At 34.2% G+C, this 14714-nt stretch overlaps 1 protein-coding gene and 1 pseudogene across 1 annotated transcript; both read right to left on the bottom strand.

Annotated features, from left to right (window-relative positions):
• Window positions 1-3618: 3618 nt before the first annotated feature.
• LOC120164256 lies at window positions 3619-12435 on the bottom strand (annotated as a pseudogene).
• Window positions 12436-13046: 611 nt separating this feature from the next.
• Window positions 13047-14411, bottom strand: LOC120164314 (protein MODIFYING WALL LIGNIN-1-like). The gene is made up of 3 exons (XM_039174063.1): window positions 14146-14411; window positions 13864-14003; window positions 13047-13405 (listed from the first exon to the last, which is right to left on the bottom strand). Exons 1-3 carry the CDS (start codon window positions 14248-14250, stop codon window positions 13177-13179), a joined length of 474 nt encoding a protein of 157 aa, XP_039029994.1. The 5' UTR covers window positions 14251-14411; the 3' UTR covers window positions 13047-13176.
• Between the last annotated feature and the right edge of the window lie 303 nt (window positions 14412-14714).

Below are 14714 nucleotides of genomic sequence, written 5' to 3'. Positions count from 1 at the left end.
ATATCATGATACCATCTTAACGATGAAATAACAAATTAGTAATTCGAAAGGTTAGTAATTAAATTAAAAAAATTTAAACTTTAATAAGCAAAATAGGAGTGAGTAAGTTTGAGTGATGAAATTTTTAATTCACCCAAAGTGTAGTATCTATTTTATAACTTTTGAAAGCTTAATGACTAAAAGATCGTTTGTGTATTTTATTATTATTATTTTGAATTGCACGTATATTGAATGTTTTCATTATTTGGAAAAAAATACCAATTTATATGATTTAAGAAAAAAAAACTGAGAAACAAACATTATCAAGTATCACTGATGTATTGCTTCATGAAAAATGAGAAGTTAGTTCAAATTTTAGTAAACAAGAGAATATTAAATTTTAGTAAACATTATTTGTTTTTTGTTGATTCCTTTTATATAAATTATTGAAATGTTATTTTTTAGATTTAAAGAGAAAGTTTAATAATATTATCCGATCTGACTATCTTATTAATTTTTTTAGGTTTAAGGGTCACTTTTGTCTTGTAGTAGATTCAATTTATCATTTTTCGTTCCTATCGTATTTTCGCATCAATTTAACTATTAAAGTTGTTTAATTACATCATTCTATACCCTACTCCTAACTTAAAATCCTAAATTGATAACCCTAAAACATAACCCATCATCTCTAACTTAAACGCCTCAATTTTAAGTGAGGGGTATGATATAGAATGATGCAATTGAACAACTTCAAGGGTTAAATTAATAAAAAAAATAATAAGGATGAAAATGATAAATTACGTCTACTACATAAGCATAAGTGACTCTTTTACTTTTTTTTTTAATATGAACAAATTAATAATGATTAACCTATCAAATTTGTAGAATAGGTATAATACAAAATGAAATGAAAATCTTTACAGGATTGTTATTATTGTTATTAAACATAATCAAGTTGTCTATAATTGACTGAATCAAACTTACGGTCATGACTTTCTTATGACACCAAGGAAACCAAATGCATATATCTATATTTAAATAAATTAATAGAGATTAGAAATTTAAATTCTAAGTTTAATTTCAAATGAACTCTTTAATGCATGTATATTCAAATCTATATATATTAATTCCATTAATTATTATATATATATATATATATATATATATATATCCAGTTACACAATGTAAAACTTTTTAGTTTTAAAAAAATTTACACAAATTTAAGATAATTAGATAAATAAAAATAGATGACCGAAATTAACTCATTTTTTTCATCAAAATATCTTCTTATGTCTTATTGTTAAGCTTAATCATCTATTTTAACTCACTTAAAGGTTTTAAATATGTGTAAAACTAAAAAAAAATTTACCTTATATCTATATGGGTAAAGTATAGTAATGGTCACTGAACTTTTCTAAAGTTTTATTTAGGTCCCCCAACTTTTAAAACTTACAATACAGTCCTCCAACATTTAGTCTGTTTGCAATATGATCCCCGTCGTTACACTGTCGTTAGTACGTTTGCAATATGGTCAATAACTTTTCAAACGCTTGCATTTAGGTCCCCAACTTTTAAAACTTACAACATAGTTCTCAATTTAATTTTAATCGTCAAATTCCTTTTTGATCTTAAATTTCCTTTTTCGTTTCTCTCTTCTCATTTCCAGCGTAACTTTTCAGTCGGAGATGCACGAGAAATTCTAATCTAACTTTGAATTATGTTGAGGTGTTGACTCGAATAAGGGTCCATTGAGAGAATACCCGACCAAGGGACTATCAGGACAATCAACAATTCAAGGTGTAGTGTTAGATACATGTCATCTCAAGTGAAGCATAGATGTTCAATGAAATGCTTGTGAGAAAAAAATGGGGTTAGAAATACATAGTTGAAAAATACTACTAAGATGAACTAAGTATCATTGTTGAAAGTCACCAACAAAGCTGAAATTATTTTGTATAAATGGCATATAATAATTTATTCGTTTGATCCTTGTGATTAAAGATTTTCCAACAGATGATCAAATATAATGAAATCCCAAACAGCGTATTAACCTCTCAGTCTCTTTCGCTCACTGCACTCTCGTTTGGTTTTTGTTCTTCAATTTTCCGCCATGTAAAATTGTAAACCCAAGCAGTGCTTTGTCTTTCAGTTTTTTATTTACAAAGAAAAAATGGAGGAAGAATTGCTAGAACGCAACACCGATTGCGTTTATTTCTTAGCATCTCCCCTCACTTGCAAGAAGGTATTTGTTTTCTCTTTTGGGCTATCCGGAAATAAGCTTTTCCTCTTTCGCACTTTCTCATTTTCAGCTCTCATTGTGTGTTTTTTGTTGATTTTTTTTGTTTCTGGAACTGCATGTCAATGATCTGGATATCCAATGTTAGTTTTGAACCAAAACATCTAATTTTCTTTCTTTCTTTCTTCTTAATCAAAACTTTTAGTACTCCTTATGAAAGATATTCAGTCCATCAGAATAGAAGTGAAAGAGGATCCTATTCTAATTTTTTATCTTATTGTTTGGTTTTTCTTTAAATCAGGGAATTGGTTGTGAGTATCGACATAGTGAAATCGCCAGGCTCAATCCGAGAGACTGCTGGTACTAGTTTTCTGGGAATTGTATTGATCCGACCTATGGTTTTCGGCATCCTGTGAGATCGTATTCTTTTTAATAAGTTCACGTTGATTATGAGACTGATATATCGTGAACGAATTTGATTTTTTTACATGTTTTGAAAATTGTACAGTTGAATTGTATTGAATTATAGCTTTAGAAGACAATTCTGCATGCACGCAACTCGAAAGACATCATGATATGGTAGTATATTTGGAGCAGCTACTTAACCCTGTCATGATGCCTTTCGAGTTGCGAAATAGACTGAGAGGTGAATGCGCTGTTTGAGATTTCATTATATTTGATCATATGTTAGAAAATCTTTAACCACAAGGATTAAATGAATAAATTATTATGTCATTTATACAAAATAATTCCAGCTTTGTTGGTGACTTTCACAATGATACTTAGTTCACCTTAGTAGTATTTGTCAACTCTGCATTTCTAACCCTATTTTTTTCTCACAATCATTTCATCGAACATCTATGCTTCACCTGAGATAACTTGTATCTAACATTACACCTTGAATCGTTAATGGTCTCGATAGTCCCTTGGTCGGGTCTTCTCTCAATGGACCCTTATTCAAGTCAACACCTCCACATAATTCAAAGTTAGATTAAAATTTTTCATGCATCCCCGACTGAAAAGTTACGTTGGAAATGAGAAGAGAGAAGCGAAAAAAGAAATTCGAGATCGAAAAGGAATTTGGGATTTAAAATGAAATTGAGGACTATGTTACAAGTTTTAAAAGTTGGAGGACCTAAATGCAAGTGCTTGAAAAGTTCAGTGATCATATTGCAAACGTACTAACGGCAGTGTAACAGCGGAAACCATATTGCAAACGGACTAAATGTTAGAAGACTGTATTGCAAGTTTTAAAAGTTTGGAAACCTAAATGAAAGCTTTGGAAAAAATCAGTGACCATTATTATACTTTACCCTATCTATATATAGCAAACACACCAACAAAACATAATATACCACTTCTTATTTATACAGAAGTATCTTTATTGTCATCACATCATACAATGAAAAAAAGCGTTTCTCGGATTGAGCCAGCCCATATAAAAAGCCTTACAGTTGGATCAGCCACAAAATCTCACATTCACAACACAAAGACCGCAATGCTGTGCTATTTAGCCGACCAATTTGACAAAAAAGAAGCAAAAATTATAAAAACAAAAACCTCTCAAGTCTCAAACAACTACCGACTCTTAAACCTCATTCGAGGTGGCTGAATAATATTAAGACCACTCTCCCTGGCAAATCAGCTCGTCTTTGCTCGTATGGTTCACCTACATGCTGCATGCAAGGAAACCACACTGAAACTGCATCTGTAAACTGACGTCAATCCTTCCAATACTTCACCCGAGTAGATCTTTAAACAAGTTTGGATTTGGACTCGATGGAGTCACACCCATCTGCTCACCAGTGAATCCTTTTCCAATGAATCTTTAAGGTTGGGGCCCTTGCTAGTTTGTTCTACTTGCGTGCTTGTAGTACCACCAACCATATTTGTAACAGGCTGATTTGATAAGCTGGATAAAATATCACTGTCTCTTTATTGTGTATGCCGCCAGGTGTTTCTGTAAACAATCCCATTATATCAGGTGACTTTGTAGTAGTAGCAACAGCAGTTGAGCCAACTTGAGTTGTTGGCTCAAGAAGACCCTTCAATTCTTTAAATGGATCTACCGAAGGAGCAGTACTTTGGACAGTTGGTTCTCCAAAATCAGTAAGTCCGGAGGTTGGTGAACGGGAGCTTTCTTTTCTGATTCAATTTCCATACTAGACTTTCGCACATGAGACTTCTCCACCATGTGGCTGCTTGGCTTTGAGACCTTATGACCAGTAGCTGGCTTCTTTTCTGTTTTCGATGGACCTCCAAACAGTGAAGCAGCAAGTTTCTGCTTTTCTGGATTAATTTCAACATGTTTCCTAGAATCATAGGTTTCACGAGTTCTTGAATTTGAAGTATTTGATCCATCAACTTGTGTGATACCATTAACTGTTTTCTGGGACGTGGAACTTGAGGTAGATGTTGCAGGAGAGTGTGTCTGCCTACCCCACTTTTTTTGGACTCCATCTAGTCGTAGTTTGAGCTCGGTCGATCCTGCATCTGGTGATGCAGATGGCCCAATAGTAGTTGGGTAGCTTTCCCTAACATTAATTGGCTCAGGCACTGGAACAAATTCAGTTGAAGCAAGCGTGGCTGGAGGAATCCTTGATTGCACTGTCTGCTTTGGAAGCTCATATGCCTCAAACCTGAGACCATGTGATGAAGCTTCGTGGTGATCTTGATTCCTAAAATTGCTAATATTTAGCATTCCAGAGCGTTCACTCTCAGGAATATAGGGCTGAGCACCTTTTTCTATTGAATATTGGATATAACCATTAAGGAATGAAAGGGCATTATCAACCTGCAAGGGAGGACTAAAAATTATGTACTCTTGCATGAAAAGATATGTATAAATTTAGCAAACAGTATTCCATCAAGATGCAGTCGAGAGAACAAACAAGGAACTAAAATGACAAATAGCCCTGGTACTTATGCAATAATCTAAAACTGCAACGTAACGGGCCATGGCTTTTGTAGAAATACGGCCTTAAACATCAATTAGTTAAACTAGCACAGATACATTCACAATCATGTGGAGCTCCAGTTTTGGGCATGTTTGAAAAGAAATATCCAGCATGATTGTAGGTCAATTCAATGCAAAAGCAGAATACAGGTGCAGGAAGCTATGGCATTACTCTTTCCTTGAGGGAAAATTTAAAATTAAAGAAGTAGCACCTCATATTTGAGAAAGCAAGGAGAGATGATACTGTAAACTAAGGTGCAGATGTTTAAAAAACATCAACCATAAGTTGAAGTCCTAGACACTTCATAAAACTGAAATTTAGGCCATGGAAGCTTCAATATTGAGATAAAAGTTTCAGAGATTTTGCAGCTCAAACTATAAAGAAATAGATGTTAAAAACAGGGCACACAAGTTTTAAAGCTCAGAAAATGAGAATATGCACATAAAATTCAAAGTAAAAATTACCTCAATATCTTCACAACTTGCATCTGATGGCATAATACTCTCAACGGCATGAGCATCAAGGCCAATCACTGCTTGCAGTTCATAGGCACGTTGCTGCAGATCTGTCGAGTGAGAAGCCAAAAATTCTTCCATTAGAGACTGACACTGCAACAGAGGAAAGAGCAATCAGTCCAAATTTGTTACGATTGCAAGAGCTGAAAAATTAAGCATGCAAGTATTATATGCTGGCATCTATACATAGCCTAAAAATAAATCAAATCTAGCTTCTACAGACGTTAGAAAGCATTAAAATGAAATTTTCATCCCAAATATTAATTATATCAACAGCAGTTTCATCACTATCCAGTTACAAGAACTCGGCAGTGGACTCCATTCTACCCGAACACCACATAATTGGCATCGCTAACAGCTGATTGCCAACTTGTAATTCTTATTCCCGAATAGAAAGCTTGTTGCTTCACACATTGCTTTCATTCCCTTGCCCAACCTACTGCCAATATGCCCGATACCTTACCATTCGTAATTTTAAACAATTGAAGAACCTCCAATGTGTCTTATTTGCATGTTTATTTTTTATTAAATGAAAACTTTTAATGGTAGCTTAAGCTCTACTTCCTTTCAGGTCAAATACTCAGAGAGAGAGAATAGAAGATTTAACCAACAGAAACTAATTTTAAACTACAGCTATTGCTAAGCAAAGGATAGTATTTCTATCAAACTAAAGTTCACAAATAGAAGATTTAACCAACAGAAACTCGTTTTAAAGCTACAGCTATTGCTAAGCAAAAGATAGCATTTCTATCAAACTAAAGTTCACAACCAATCCACTGAGATAATGCAAACATGAACTATCAATCTGATCCAATTTGAAGACTAATTATGTTTCTTCATTGCCAAATCATATGGAAAGAGGCGAGAGATGTACTAGTTTTATCTTGTAACCAGGGTCAAACTTTCCTTGGACCTTGCTGTTGTTTGCTAATATTATAGCCATTTTCTTCCAGAAAAAGGAGTCACAAACAGCCTATACATGATGCAGTCTATTTTATTTTTTTTATTTTTTTGGATAATTACTACATTGGTAGCTTCAACATGACTTTAGCTCACTCTTGCCAGTTTCCTATATGCAGCTTCTTATGAACTATAGCTAAGAGGTTAAAGTTTCAGGTTTCCTCCATTTGATCATTTTGCTTCAAGCCAACATGTATGAGATGGTTAACATTTTCAAATTTTAACATCACTACTTTCAAGTCCCCGATACCTCAAAACAATCAGACTCTGCTGTTGAGAGAATTACAGTACTAAAGTTCTGTTTTAGGCAATGAACTATTACCAAACATGCAAAATACAAAAACCCAACTTGAGTACATGAAAATTAAGAACCATTTTCAAAGGGCGTTGTTCAGCATCAATCAGATGCATGAAAAGCTAATAATGCTAGTTTAATTTTCACAATGCTGCACTAAGGACATGCAATCTAACATAACATTACCGATTGATGCAAACAGTCAACAACATGAAAAACAGTAATTCGGATGCATTTGTGTAAAACAAATGTCATCAAGTGTTTGGGAACCAACCTCAGGCAGCATATCTACTTTCCTCCCAGCCGCTATTTCAAATGCATATATTTTCATGAGAGCTGTAACTGCATTTGCCTTCAAAAATACATGAAGGATTGTCACATTTTCAGACTTTGAATGTCCGATATAATATTATAAGAACCATACACTTATTTTCAGATAACTATGATCATTGTCAGGATACAAACATCTTGATCAACCACATCAAGATGTGGTAATAACTGGTTTATGAAGCATTAAACCATATTAGTTGATACCTTAACAGTATCATCATTAGAATATGCCTCTGCCACATCACACAACTTCCCGGTTATATAGGAAGCCGAATACTTTCCATCAGCTGTTCCATATTCCCCCAAGACCCAACAAATTACCTGCAATCAGAACTCACAAGTCACAATTAAGATGGCAATCAAAATTTAGTATTGTTTGCATGAAAAGAAATAAAAAAATACAAAGGTTGGTCAATACAACACATACTTGAAGAAAAACAGATTGTAGCTTTGGTTCACCAAGAATGTGCAAGTATGACTCTACCTGTGGCAAAAAATAGAAGGACCAAAACGACAAAGATTAAAAGTAGAATACAGATTAATTCAGACGGGTGACAGTGCACCAAAATTTTTTTCTAGGAGGCATTGCAAAGAACTAGACCTTAAGCTCCAGTCTTTTCCAATAAATGATTAGTTCCTTAGGAGGCAAAAATATTTCCAGGATAATGTTGAACTCATTGTGAAACCCCATATACTTATAGGTTCATAGAATTTATTGACACGGAATATCCCATTAAAAAAAGGAACTGTTACACCAATTCTATATCTTATACGTTTCATTTAAGCCAATCGTATTCTGCCAATTGCCTGTACAACAACATTAACAGATCTGGGGCTAAAGCTTGACTTCCATATCAATTTTATGACTAAATGCATTAACTTTAATTTGTTAAAAAATGACTGAATATATCTAGGAGTGAGTGTTTGATCAAGTTGAATAAAATCAAATGGAAAAAAAAAATCAAGTTAGGTAGAATTGACGAGACATACTTTATCAACCAAACCCAATTTGAAATGTTTCCGAATCGCATCAGAGTGAAAAGAAATTCAAAATCACTTTGAGTTAAATGAATTTGATTGAATTAAACTAAAAGAATTTAATAAGGTCAAATCAAAACCTTGTCGACAATTTGACTGAAATTCAAGCTAGAGCACAAATTTGAGAGCAAACATGAAAACTTCTTCCAAAGCAAATTAAGAGAAAACCAAGAGGCTTTAGTATAATAAACTTGATATGGTAACTTACTTGTTTAATGTTAATTTTAATGTAACTTCAATTAACTCCAGTATTAATGATTATATAACCTAGTTACTTTTTTTAGAATTTGTTAATCAAATTTTCAAATATTGTAGTTGTAAAAATTCAACTCGACTTGAACTTTTAAAAATGAATTAATTCAAGAAAATGAATAACTCCAAATTCGATTAACCCAAAATTTGGATTTTTTTTTTCATTGTTGAATCAAGTTTTACTCACCTCTATATGTGTCGATTGAGAAACTCAATTCATGTCATGAATAAAATAGACAAGTCACAAGGTATAACAAAATCCAAGGTTTCTAGCTTTCAGGAGAGGATTTCTTTTTTTTTTAAGACTCAAATTGAAATGTCATTAGTTAAAACATAGATAAAGAAGATTGAACAGGATGCAAGATGTAAAAATGTCGTAAATTCATACAATGCCTGAATTTGACATACAACGACATATAATAGGCAGTAAGCACGCATACAAAAGGCAATAATCAAAATTAGTAAATAACTTACAGCAGATGATCTCAGTTGACTGTCTGCATTATCATCATCTTCTCCAAATCCCTCAGCAATCAACCGCATCAAATTGTGTGCTACCTTAATATTGACCAGATATCCCGCATGCTCAAACACTTTATTCATAGTCTGTCAAATAAGAATTATCAGAATGGCTACATTCTAAGCTAAGAAACTATTTTCCGATGGAAGGTAAAACATACCTGAATGAACCATTGACTGCTTGGTGCAAATTGCTCCGCAAATCCCTCAGCAATCAACCGCATCAAATTGTGTGCTACCTTAATATTGACCAGATATCCCGCATGCTCAAACACTTTATTCATAGTCTGTCAAATAAGAATTATCAGGAATGGCTACATTCTAAGCTAAGAAACTAATTTTCCGATGGAAGGTAAAACATACCTGAATGAACCATTGACTGCTTGGTGCAAATTGCTCCGCAAGTTCAACACATCGAGATGCTATTTCAGTTTTATAATGATTATCGTTAATACTGATCATGTAATCAATCATGCGATCAACAATAACCTCCACATTTGTAGACTTGGTCATTTTGTACAGTAGTTCGAAGGTTTCTCTCAAATATCATCTGGTCCTGTGTGGTGCCTTCAGGTTAATAAATAATTGTAATGAAAAAAATGGCAGTTGCATGGAATAGCATAACGAAGAGGGATAATCATTCGCTAAGAAATCTGAAGCCAAACCAAACTGTAAACACAGATGCATAAGGAATTTACAGTGATAGAAAATATTCTTCTATAATATACATCAGTGGATCGGCACAATTAAGCATGCATAGAAACGGCAATTTGAGCTAATTACTCCCAAGTCTTAAACCACAAAAAAGGTGCTTGGTAGTGTTAGATGGTCCAGCTAATCACTCATAGGCTCATGTCTGGAAAGCTGGCCTTTGGCCAGATGAAATCACCCAAATATCCTCGTTTATGTAAAGATGAAAGCACCCAAATATCCTCATTTATGTAAAGATGAAACCACAACAGAATTGCCAAATTTTTTAAGCAAAAAAACATAATTGAGGCTGATTGAATCAGACATAAACCTCTGGGGGTCTTGTAAATCCACTATTAAATTATTAAAGGATATTCAGGGAAAAAAAAAAACTCTGATTACATTGATTTAAGAAGCTTCTTTTCTCACTGACTCCCCTAGGAGTCAATCCTAGTATAACATTTTATGCCACTGGAAGACAAATATATTACAATTTTTTGCAAGCATTCTCCCTATTTTCCTCTAAAGCTCGTCCATCGATCTTCTGCACTCCTGCTCCTTGCCTTTTCCCCATTTAAAGAACCAAGTAAGCATTAAACTAGACCATATATGGTAATCTATATGGAAACAGATACATGACTCCTAGCCTCTACAGGATATATTATGATAATCTACCCAAAGGTTAGTCGGTTAATAACATTACCAAATAAAAAGTGTGATAAAACATAGAAACTACTTACCTCTAAGCAATCAATCACAGCCAATTGATGTTGCTCAGCAATCTCTGGGCTTATCTTTATCAATCGGCCAAGAGCATCAATGCCCATGTATTTTAGGTTATGATTATCACTCTGCCAACAAGAAACAAGAATAGGCTTGATTCACTAAGTAGAAAAAAGACTCAAAATCCGCTTTACAATAAATGTGTACTTCCAAACAGCAGACACTAGCAACATTAGTAATACCTTTAAAAATCTGGATATAGCATCCGCTGCGGACTCTAATATTTTAGGATTTGGATATATAGAGGAAACACAGCATATGCACTCGTAGAGTACAGCATTTCCTATATTGCTTGAGGAATCGCATTTCCTGAATATGTCTCCCACCACAGTATACATGTTTTCACTTGCTTGCTTGTCACCACTTCCAAGCAGGGCTAAAATTTTCAGCAACTTGATCTGCAGAATGTAACTATGATTATCATATAACTGTATTTTTAATTGAAAATTTAAGCCAATAAAGTTGAAACCTTGGAAAATAAAAGCATTACCTGAATAAATGGAGCTGGCATCTGATGGTAATCATAAGCCTTTGGCAGTCTGCGTTCAGCTACTTGTTTAAGAATGCTTACAAAGCTGATGACCAATTCTTTGTAAGAATTAACATCAGTTGTTATAAGCTCAAAAAGTGGGCAGAGGGTTGCACCCATAACTCCAGGATCATTATCACAAAGTTCTGAAACAAAGGAAATCACATTGTATTAATAGATAAATAAGATAGTATATGGTCGATGAGAAAAATATATGATGAGAAACATCAAAATATCTAATAATTCTTGTATTTCAACTTCTCAAGGTATTAACCATTATCTTTCCAATCTCCATTATGGTGCTAATTCTTCCCTTAACGGAGGTCATTCAAGGATAGAGATATTTGAAATTTATGGTTCTAGTTGTGAAACATACGTAAGTTAGTTCAATTAAAAAAAACTAATACAGTAATGAAGAAGAAAAGGCACGACTTTTAAAAAATTGTAGTGTTCATTTAGCATATCACTCACATGCATGCACAGAAACAAGATGTTTTCCCGATTCCATACTAGTAAATAGACAAAAACATGGTTGTATGCTGGTTAAAATGAAAATGCATCAACACATTCATTTGGAATGGCAATGATATAAAAATTTGATTAAAAAACCTAGAAATAGAATAAGCTAAATGAGGAAGACCTACCTTGCGAAAATTGGAGACGAGATGCGAAACAGAAGAGGGGGATTTCTGATAAAAGCGATGGAGAGCCATGATGGCTTTCTTCCGTACAGCCTCCTTAGGATGTGCGAGCAACTCCACAACCTGCGGCAACACGGCAGGAATCGTCTCCTCATTGATCAACTTGCAAACGGCATTCAAGGCTGCGCAGACTACCAAGTAATTGTCAGACTTCAAATCCTTCTGGATGGTATTGACAATCAAAATGATCAAATCATGGTCTTCGTTTAAGAAGAGGGTGACGGCTAAATAACCGGTCCGTTTGACGAGAAGGCTATCGTCGTGAGTCATCTTAACGGCGTGAATGTAGCCGAAGGAAGCATCGTGACCGAGCATCTCGACGTAAACCAATCTGATGATGTACTCTTTCATCTTGCGTTTGGGTATGTCGGGCTCGGAGATGCGGCGTTTGAGAGTCTCGATCTCGCTGAGAACAATCCGGTCCTCTTCGGCCTTGGATCGAGCCTCGCCAATGGACTTGACCAGATCCAGAAATTCTTTGGATTGGTAGAATCCACCTTGGGAGCCCATAGCGAGCTCCCTACCAATCGTCTTCAATTGCTCCATCTTAGCTACACTTTGCCTAAATCACTTTTCCCTTTGGCGCTGAGATTAGATCTACACCCAGAAATCAGATAATTTCACTTGCTTTTTTACAGCCTCGAGAGGAGAAAGGAGACCTAGAGAGCAAAACATAAACGTGTTTTCTTACTAACAGTATATTTAGTATGATCCTTTTTCTAAAGCCACCACCACAACAAAAGATATAATTACTATGGGTAAATTTAAAATTTGTCACTAATTATTATTAGTTTTTATTTTAATTATTTAAAAATGATGTTATCTAGTATAATAACAGTTTTTTAAGTAAAGTGTAATAATATTTTTTAAAATTATATATTCTATCGATTTTATTATACTTTAAAATAATTTTATAAATTATTGGTATTTAAAAAAATTATTTATTTGATCTTTGTTGATTATTCAATGATGGATAAATATTTTTATTTAAATTAAATTGTGGTTGATAAATATTTTTAAGAAAAATATTGAATTGAGTTTTTAAATGTTGAATATTTATTGAATAATTTCACATTAGAATCTAATTGATAGAATGGGTAAGTTTTAAGATTAAATTTATTATTATATTAAAAACATGTCATCATCTCCGTCATTCATCACTCTATTAGTTTATTTTTCTTAAAATTTCGTTAAAACTCATGAAAATTAAATCAAATATTTAAAAGAAAATAATTCCGATATACATCCATCACCCTTTAGCGTAGAATCATGATATATTATTTTCCCCTACTCATCTACCTCCGTAATGTTGGGATTTAGAAGAAAATTCAACACTCCTCGTGTCTATACATTTTTCTTCCCTTTCCTATCACTGTTATTTTTGTTTGATTTTCATGCATTTATTTTGTGGTCTTGATCAACTTGTTGATTGGTGGTGATTTTGATGGAGGCAGCTCCAAGCAAGGTGAGAACCGCGAGCAGGCTTAACACCCCGGAGCTGATGTAAACCCCGTCTCTAACCAGGTAGCATTCCCCCTCCAACCATCCTTCTCCATACGCTTGTGTTCTGCTCATACTCGTCGCTGCACTTATTAGGATTGCTGCAACCCCAAAGCTGATCCTGTAAAAGTATTTCTTTTCATTTTGATTTATAAATAAAATATAAAACCAATGACCATCCATGTTCCTGCAAACGCAATTAATGATTTTATTTCATTTCAGTTTTAGTAGCACCAGACAACAACGACCAAGACCATGTGTCTATTTTTAAATTATATATTTTTGAATGATACGAGGGAGTATATTTCCAGCTGTACCACCAACTAGTTGGTCTCCAATATCCTTTATATCTCTCTCTTAAAAAGCATCAAAAGTTTCATATTCTGATCTACTCTACCCAATCAGAACAAACCCACATCTTAGCTTCTCTGGGAAACTAATACTTTGACTTTCCTCAGGTAACCAGAAATCCTAGAAATATTAAAGGAGAAAGAAAGAATGCGTTCATGAATATATAATCAGAGTAACTTTGTGTGTTTATAATCAATCAATACACATGCAAAGCAATGAAAGAGGTACCAGGAAAACGCCAGCAAAACTGCAGTAAGAGCTGGTTTCTTAGGCGTTCTTGTGTTTGGTCTCCGCCGGTGATTTGCACAGAGTAGTACGTTCCCTATGACTTGGGCGGTGGAGAGACAGACCGTTGCGGCAACACCAATTCAAAGACATGACCCCTCGTAGGTAAGAAACACAGTTTCCCATCCAACTTGAGATCACCCTTCTGAAAAAATTAAAACGATTTCTGATTACTAAACGAATTAACAAAAAATATATTTATAAAGCTAAATAATAAATACGTACCTTGGATCTCTTACCCTCGGCAACGAGACATGCGGCGAAGGAGACAAGGCCGAGGGAGGCGACGACAGAGTAGGTTAAGACACAACCGAGTGGATGTTTTGCCATTGCAGGTGGCTTACCCAAGGGGATAGAAACTAAGAAAAGAGGTCCTGTTGTGAGCGGTGAGGTGAGCCCCGTTTTTCTCTTTCAAACATTTCTTTCATTGGCGTTGCTTGTAAGGAGAGAAACCATGCATGCCCCTGTCCCCAATCCCAAGTTGGTATTTTAGAATTATTTGGCAAGTTTTTGGATCGGTGGAAACTGATGACTCATGACCAACACTTTGTTATTCTCAACCACCTCAAGACTCGATACTAAGTTTCCACAAAATTGCCGGACTGTTGACTAACTTTTTTAATAATAAAAATTATAAGATAATATTTATTCAAAATTTTATTAATTTATTTATAGCGTGTATATATATCTTATAAATATAACTATTCAAACTTAGGCCCGTCCAATAAAATGTGTGTCAGGTTCTAAAATTTAAGAGTCTCACACATAAATATTATTTAGGCTCGTATATGTAT

This window comes from Hibiscus syriacus, unplaced genomic scaffold (assembly GCF_006381635.1).
Source record: "Hibiscus syriacus cultivar Baekdansim isolate YM2019G1 unplaced genomic scaffold, ASM638163v2 tig00111506_pilon, whole genome shotgun sequence".
Lineage (NCBI taxonomy): Eukaryota > Viridiplantae > Streptophyta > Magnoliopsida > Malvales > Malvaceae > Hibiscus > Hibiscus syriacus.
Note: the sequence above shows the minus strand (reverse complement) of the source record. Positions and strands in the feature narration are given on the sequence as shown.